The 8,947-nt window shown below is 40.6% G+C and overlaps 1 protein-coding gene across 1 annotated transcript in view; it reads right to left on the bottom strand.

Moving 5' to 3' along the window:
- Nucleotides 1-1,053: 1,053 nt before the first annotated feature.
- Nucleotides 1,054-8,947, bottom strand: part of morn4 (MORN repeat containing 4) — a 29,104-nt gene continuing 21,210 nt past the window's right edge. Inside the window, exons 4-5 of the mRNA XM_043712990.2 lie at nucleotides 7,331-7,440; nucleotides 1,054-5,811 (exon numbers count right to left, since the gene is read on the bottom strand). Of these exons, the coding sequence (XP_043568925.1) occupies nucleotides 5,663-5,811; nucleotides 7,331-7,440 (259 nt within the window). The 3' untranslated portion in view covers nucleotides 1,054-5,662. The remainder of the gene's footprint in view (nucleotides 5,812-7,330; nucleotides 7,441-8,947) is intronic.

Raw genomic sequence — 8,947 nt, 5'->3', positions numbered from 1 at the left:
GTTGTGAAAGCCTATCTGCTTCACTAACAATGGAAATCACTCTTCCTCATCTGGTCTAGCCTTAGTGTGACTCCGAACCCACACAGCAACATTGTTGACTCTTAACTGCTCTCAGGACTATTAGGGATGAGAAATAAATCCTCACCAAGCCAGTAATGCCCACATCCCATGAACGAAAAACAAAAAAAGGGAACAGTGCAGTGCCACCTCGGTGCTGAACTGGGAGTATCAATTGGACTTTATGATTACGTTTCTAGAGCCAAAACTTTAAAACTGAAGCAAGCTGCTCACTAATGGCTGATCTAACATGTCTAATCAATTTGCTAATCTGTTGCTCAACTGATAACCAACAATTTTCATCTGAACAGAATTAAGGAATGACTTGTGAGAACCTTTTTAGTATAATAATTTGTTAGAAGTAACCAGAACCAATTCTGACCATCAAAATCAAGATATAATCACAAAGTAGTGAAGCAGTTGCCTTCTGACTGCTTAGAATACGAAGTTATTTACTACACACCATTTCAGGGGTGCATCATAACATCTCTGAACAGGTCAATTAGAAAACATCTCAATTTCTTGAAGCATTTCTTTCACAGGGCAATGAGACATTTGTTTGAAACAGGAATAACGAGAAGGTAATGGGAGGGGAGTAGAAGAGTACGATTAGACGAGGTGAAAATGCACTGGTCAAGCAGGAGCTTATTTAACGATTGCACTGGAATATTCAATGATTTTACACTTTTAAGTACTGACATTGGAACTTTGCAGATCTTTTCTAAATAGGATAAGATCCACAACAATTATATAAACAGGATCATAGGGATTCGTCCCAATGGCCAACACTTGAGACAGTGCAGTGGTTCCCTTGTCAGAACTGGATGGAAGAGGTGTCCAACTGTTGAGGTGGGGACTGGAATCCACAATTTCAGAGTACTGCTTAAACTGAGCTATTCCTGGACTCCCCTACTGGGTGTGAGGGTCAGAGGGCGGAGGTGCGTGTATGTGTGTGTGTAGAGTGAAAGAGAGAGAAAAACATGAGAAATTAAAGAATCAGTTATAGATACCACGTTTATTGCATTATTTGGACAAGCCAATCACATTAAATATTTAATTGCACTTGAAAAATAAGACTGGGGGAGAGAAAAGGCAGCATAAGTAAGAATATTAATACATTTCCATGATAGATTTCAGTCCATCAGTTTAAATATGTGCAAGAACATCCACCAACTCCTCACGGATACTGAAGGCATGAAAGTAAGTAATCAAGTAATGAGAAAGCACCATGTTTCACTTCGAGTTACATTGCAATTAATTTGAATTTTTGACAATTATGGTTAATAAGCCTTCCTGCCTATTTCACATTAAACTGGGACACCCGGGCTAAAACAGGAACAGCAACCATTTTGAAAAAAAACTTTAAAAGAGTCCAGCCCTTTTAGAAAAGTCACAAAAAGCATAGCATTACATTAGCATAATACTCCATTCATTACAAATTGTGACAGCAGCATATGAATTATATATATTATTAAGGAGTCTTCAACTCCTGAGATGGCATGGGTCAAACCTTCATTCTGACACTGATGGGATAGGGTGGACCCAAATTAGCTGGTAGGGTGACGGGACTATGTCACAACACGTTTGCATTTTCTGTTTAATACAAAGTACCTGTACATTAATATAAAGGAGAGACAGCACAAACAAAAGCAAGGGGAAAATAAAACAAAAATAAGGTCAAACTAGTGGAGGGGGTTGTGAATGGGGTAATATATAACGTTATAAATGATCTCAAGTGCCAAAAAGGCCAACTACATTACACAACTCAGAGCCCTGAGCAAACCTCTGATCTTCCAACAGAAAGAAATAACAGTTGCACAACAATTTTGCCACCAAAAGGAAGGGAAGGGTTTGGAATGTCACTAAGATGGTAAAGGTTAAAGTACCACCTGAAAAATATAGTCATGTGATCATTTTACTGGCTCCCTTTTCCATAACAATGCTGAAGGGGTCACATATCTGACCTTCACAGGAATATGCAAACAAGACCAAATTCCATCTAGTTCACCTCCTACCTTACCCTGCTACAATGAACTATTGATAATCATAGGAATCAATCTGCATTATTGGAGTGTGCAACAGACCAAGACATGTGGTGAGGAAAGCCCCAGTGGCAGACAGCTTTGGGTACCATAGGTACAAACTAATCTCATCCCCAAGCATCGCCTGCCCCCTTCCCTGTGAGGCAACACGCACCACATGCCACATCTCAAAATTATTCATTACATTACAAATTATTCAGTTACTCAAAAGTATATTTCGGAGTGCAATCTAACCAATCTTTTCACTCTTGTCCAGTTTAATGCTTCCCTGTATCGTATGCAAAAAAAGGCACAAAAGTACAGCAGCCAGCAAATCAACATTACTTAAAAGTTTAAAAAGCAGACAATCACTTTGCTTCAATTTTCATTTCATTACAGTCTGCTCTAAAATGTTAAAAATCACACAACACCAGGTTATAGTCCAACAGTTCATTTGGAAGCACTAGCTTTCGGAGCATTGCTCCTTCATCAGGAGGTTGTGCAGTATAAGATCTCCATATAAGTTTAAGATAAAATAAACCTGTTGGACTGTAACTTGGTTGTGTGATTTTTAATTTTGTACACCCCAGTCCAACACCAGCATCTCCAAATCATGCTCCAAAAAGGATTAGGTATGCATTAAAATGATGAGATGCAGGTCTGCTTTCTGAATCATATCACACTAAAACACATCACCACCCAGAACACAGCACTTGTATTCATATTTAAGGCATTCGACTTTCTCCCCGTTTTTCACTGAAATTTCCCCTGGCTCAATTCCATCCACACTCCTCCAAGGCAGGCTATGAACCTCTCTCCCCTTAACTTTAAAACGAGCAGAAATGAAACAATTTGGGGTGTGTGTTCGGGAAGCTGGTTGAGTTCTCTTTCTCCACTAGATATATTAAAGCATGGATGGAGTGTTGCAAATGGGAGCATGGAAGTAAGCCCCTGTTCAGTCCCTCATCCCCCAAATAGTGTCATCCAGTTGAGGGACTCGCAATGGAGTGCTGGCCTGCTTATTAACGGAATCTCCCCATCTTAAGCGAGGTAGGAAGTTTCTCTGCAAATGCAGCTTATTACTAGTCCAATCCTGCATCGTCTAGACTGAGACCCCATTCAAATTGACAATAAAGGCAAGATTAGGCATAAGGCAATTTAAAAAAAAAATAAAGCAGGTTAGAAAAGACCAGTTACAACACTGTGTACACAATGAAAATAAAAAGCACAGGAAATGCACAATTGAGTCCACTAACTTCTAGCAGAGACTGGTTAATATTTCAGCTCAGCTCATCAGAACCAAAAGAATACTGAAGGTTTCCTGATTAACTTCACCTTGTTCTTTTAACATCATTGAAAACACTGAAATGGTTCAGGGTAAATGGTCAGTGCAATTCTGGACAGTCAACACTGCAAGCTTCAGCTGAGAATTCTGCAGGGAATACTGGATCGAGTGTTGATTTTAAATTGGAGATTGATATGTCATTTGTTAACTAAAGTTACTAAGTGACGTGAAGCCAAGATATATGGAGTCTAGTCACAAATTAATCTGGCCAGGCTTGAAGGGCTGAATGGCCTCCTCTTATATTCCAATGTAAACATAACAGTCTTGCTCAGTAGGCTGGTTGCTGCAAGACATTAATCAAACATCACAATAAATCAAAAACAAAACAAAACCTTGAGATAATGCTGAACCATAGCAGTTGTTTAGCTGTATCAGGATGTACCAAATGAACAACTGGTCCTCATCAATTACTAATTACCAAGGGGCACTGGAGAAGACGGAGTTGTAACACATTGGACTGAGGTGTGATATGTTTACCATTGAAACCAGGGACTGGTTTCTACTGCATGAAATGAAAATTCAGATAGATATGGTGAGAGGAAGTTAAGTTGTACAGAGAGACATGGCAAGGTTTCTCATCTCATTAGATATTTCTGGAGTGATATAGTGGAATACTGAGCACCCTGGTTTGCATTTGGTTAACAGCAACGCAACATCTTGGGATGGATCAGGGCTGTATAAAGGCATTGCAATCAAGGATATCAAGACACACAAAAACGGTGTTCATTAAACTGAAGATTCAGGTGAGACTTTACAGAGGTGTACATCTGTGCAATCTTAGAAATGCCATGGCAAAAGGACAAGAGGGCACAGGATCAGGGGGCTGCAAAGGTTAAGCTTTAGTGGACAGAAACCAGGCAAAAGTGTAAGGAAGCTAGAGGCAGGGGGAAAGCAACAGCTGGAATAGGTAGATATGGAGGGTGAATGAAGCCAGGATATGGAACTTCTTCAAGTAATCACCGAATTCCCAAACCTGGATTCATAGATTGCAGGTTTGCCACCAAGCCTGGAGTCTCCATTCTACATTCTTGACAGGTTTCTCCATCTGATGAATAGTTGAAAAGGCCTGCTCTTAATGGTGCTTGCTTGATAATCCAAGCTCAGAAAATCAGAGATGAAAGTAGCAGCAAACATGTTCAGAGACATATCGACACAACCCACACAAAACCAAACACTGGGACACAGACGCTATGTTGTGAAGATGGTATGGGTTGTTGCCTTTGATTAATCGGATAAGCTGATCTCCCATCAGGCAATCGTGACATAATCAGTAACTCTTTCAACCATTTACACCTGTACTGCCTCTCTGAAAGAGCTATACAATCACTGCACTTCACCCTCATTTCTCCACAGCTTTGCAAATCCTTTTCCTTCAAGTATAGATGCACAGTTCCCTTTAGAAAGTTAATGTTAGTAGAGAATTCCAGATCACAGCAGTTTGCTGAGAAAATAAATACTACTTGTTGTCTTTTGGCTTTTTGCTAATTGTTCTTCAGTTAGTCACCTTATAGAACTATAGGAGCATACAGTAGAGAAGAGGCCCTTTAGCCCATCAAGTCTGTACTGCCAGGGGAATAGTTTCTTTTCTCATTTTTGGACCAATTCCAATGAGAGAAAATTCACTGATTAGTTGAAGACTCATTTTTTTGTTCAGGGAGATGGGTGGGGGGGGGAGGGAGGCGGTGGTTAGGAGCACCCCTGGAGCTGCACTGTTACATAGGTTACATTCGTTGACCAAACCAAGTTGTCAGAAAACTCCAAGTGGTTGGACTTTGATCCTTTCTGCTGGAGCTCCGGTGGGTCACCATCAAATCAGAGATGTAAAGTACTCGGAGACATCTTCAGAGGGAAATCTTTGTTTAGTCAATTCCCAAACCCCTGCTCCCTTAACTCTTCACACTCCTCCCCCCAACCCAGATTGTAGCAAATACTCTTTGCAGTCCGCATTTTGGGGTTGGGGAAGATTACAGTGGCCAACGGCTTTAGTCTTCCTCCTGACAGCGATACCCCACACATCAAGAACTGGAGCTTCAGATTGGAAAACTAGCAAATGGAATCCACATGTCACCTCTTCCCAGGTGTCCAGAATACTGTTATCCAGACTGCAATAGAAACAGAAGAGAGACCACAGCATCATCACAATTTGGAATTCAATGGTTCTGAATGCAAACACAGTCCTTCTGTATTCTCCCACACAGAGAAGATGAACCGCTAATCGATTTTAAGCACAGAGGAATGGTTAGAGGGAGAGAGCCCGTGCACTTTTCGCGCTCGCTTGTGCTCTCTGGATCACAGCTTGACACTTCTCCCGTTTAGACAGCCTGTTGTTCTCAAAGATGCCCTCATTTCTTGGATGCCCATGCGAACCATCGGGAAACATCAACAATCCTGAGAGGAAGGCAAAGAATGTCAAATACTTCATTTAGACATGCAGGCACAAGGTTTAAAAAAATAATAATTAAAACCCTGCAGCTTAGCTTGTTATGAACACTTCAGGGAGCCCTCAAGTCTGTCCCACTATTCGTTATTATCATAGTTAATCTGTATCCTAACTGCACTTACATGCCTACACTCCATATTACTCAACACCCTTGAATGAACAAAAGAAACACTATTAACTCCAGATTTAAAACTATTAACTGGACTAGCATCTACTCCTTTGTGCAGGAGAGTTCCACATTTGGATCACTTACTGCATGAAGAATTGTTTCCCAACTTCACTCCTAAATCACTCATCTAATTTTCAAGATCATGTTTCCTGGTGTTACACTTGACCAGCAAAGAAGAGAGATTGCACAGACTGGGATTGTTTTCCTTACAGCAGAGGAGATTGACAGGGGACATGATTGAGATGTATGAAATCGAGGGGCACAGATGAGGTTATACAGGCAGAATCATTTCCTCTTGATAGAGGGATCAATGACTGGGGGGAATATTGATTTAAAGTAAGGGACAGAAAGTTTCAAGGAGATGTGTGAAAAAGCTTTTTCACCCAGGGAGTGATGGGAATCTGGAACTCTCTGCCTGCAGGGGTGGTGAAGGCAGGAACCCGTGTAACATTTTAGTAGTATTTAGAAGTACGCTTACAATGTCAAAGCATACAAGGCTGAGGCCAAGCGCTGGAAAATGGATTTCAAATAGTAAGATGGCTATTTTAACTGGCACCAACGTAATGATCTTTATAACTCTAAAGAACACCGGTAAGCCTTTCAGTGCTTCTTGAACAAGGAACCTTTCACCCACAGGGGCACTGCCTTGTAAGATTATCAGAAAGCAAAAGGAAGATATCCTAACCCCCACAGATTCTAACTCCCTCCACAATTCACTCCAGTCTGAGTGCAGAAGACGGTTGTACAATCGGAACTAAATTCCAAGTACTTAGTACCACCAGCTCCCAACAAATCAAACATCCAATTATGTACCCAATGTCTTGCCCAACTCCACCCTTCATTATCCCACCAAGGGTAAGGCTGATGCAAAATCACTACATTAGTGAAGACAACTATTTAAAATACTGGAAATCTGAATTCAGAGAAAATGTTGAAAATTCTGAGCAGATATTCAACAGCATATACGGAGAGTGAAAGAAGTGATGTTTCAGATCAATGATGTCCCTTCATCACCACTGATGGATCATTGACCTGAAACATCAACACACAAACTAGGAGCAGGACCTTTCAAGCCTCTGCCACCATTTAATAGTGTCTCAGTGCCACATTCCGTTTGATATCTTTAAAATGTAGAAATTTCTTTATCTGTTTCCCTCTCAAAGATAGAACCAGATGTGCTATTTCCAGCATTTTGTCTTTTTATTGCTGTTAGCTAGAGCTGGGTTGAGTGGAGGCTTCTTTACTGAATATTTTTTCAAACATAGCTCAAAATGTTAAAGGAATAGATCATTTCTTACCATATCCTTCAACACGTCCATTTTTAAATTCTCCTTCAAACTTCATCCCATCACAGCGAGTGAAGACACCAACTCCTTGGAACTTCCCCTGTACAAACTCACCTTCGTATCTGACAACAGAAACAGCAATAGCGAACATGAGAAAAGGAGGAAGTAGACAGCTGTTCCACTACTGGACTTTCTTCAGCCTTTCATTCGTAATGGCATTTGTGAAGTACTTTTGTAAAGCAAAGTACCTTTGCTACAAATTATTACAGTCCAACAGTCAGGTTGTATTCCCCCATTCCACACATTCCCCGCCCATGTATTGCAAAAACCGTATCTTCTTTGTGTTTTTTAAAACTGTGGGCTGAAATGAGAAAGAACTGTTTTGAAAACCAAGGTTATATAGGGCTGGCTCTGTGAAAGTAAGTAATTTTATGTGTGTTGTGAATAATTTGTATAGTTGTAGGCTCCAGCAATGTACAGATGAATCGGAGCTGATGGTTTTTCTTAAACAGCTGGTTGGACTAGGAACCATTTACAGGCAGTCCCCTGGTTACGAATGGGTCCCATTCTGAAGTCTGTTTGCAAGTTGGAATACAATGCAGGACAATGGAAAACAGCTGTTCAGGAGTACAGCAAACATTCATACGTTGGGTCCTTAACATTAAACATTTGGCATCATGTCATAAGTATGAGTGCTCACAAGTCAGATGTTCAAAAAATGGGGTGTCCTTGTATTAATGGCAAAGGTCCTCTGCCTGCCAACCACCACATGATTGGTGGTCAGGTAGCTGAACCACTTAAACTGAGTGTAAGACAGAGAGGAACAAGGGCAGACTAGAAGAGAAACCAGCAGATTTGCAGCAGCCAAAATTCACTCATTCTCTCTCAGCTCTTTGCAGTAAGCCACCGTAAATCTGAAGAAAACTTACCCTCAATAGATGCTCCAAGTTCTGAATTTGAATTGGATAAGTAACAGACATCCCACAAGTGAACCTGCCACACCGTGTCTTTTGTAAACAAGTAGAAGGCATTTGGAAATAAGAAGATCGAGGAGAAACCTTTAGAATCAACCCAACAGATCTTGGGATCAAAGACTATAGAAATGTTTTTCTCAGCCCATGTACTGTTTTTCCCTGTTTATGTCTGCCTGCCTGTCCCTGTGGAAGAGGGAGCTGATAAGGGGTTCAGAATTTTAATTTGTAGCGTTTATTTAACTTAAGACAATATCTGTTATAAACAGCGATTTGCTACAAGTACAGAAAATCAGTCCATGCTTTCTAACAATTCAGGTCAGAAAATCAGGTAATTTGAAAGCACAAACTTTCGAAGTGCAGCTCCTTCATCAGGCGGAGTTACCTTGCAATTTCAATTAAACTTCTTGGACTATAACCTGGAGTCACATGACTTCTGACCCAGTCCAGCACCAGCACCTCCACATGAGAAAATCAGGTAGTTTATGGATTTTGTGCATTACTTGCAAAAACTTTAACTTCTGTGATTATGCCAAGAATAGTGAGGCTTGATTTCCCGTGCACTACTCCAGTGAGTCGTGACAAAATAAAATTACATAGAAATTATAGCACAGAAATGGATCGTTCAGTTAACTGGTTGATCTGTGTTTATGCTCTA

This window comes from Chiloscyllium plagiosum, unplaced genomic scaffold (genome assembly GCF_037043375.1).
Source record: "Chiloscyllium plagiosum isolate Xiang-an unplaced genomic scaffold, Cpla_swu_hap1 HiC_scaffold_22, whole genome shotgun sequence".
Taxonomy (NCBI): domain Eukaryota; kingdom Metazoa; phylum Chordata; class Chondrichthyes; order Orectolobiformes; family Hemiscylliidae; genus Chiloscyllium; species Chiloscyllium plagiosum.
Note: the sequence above shows the minus strand (reverse complement) of the source record. Positions and strands in the feature narration are given on the sequence as shown.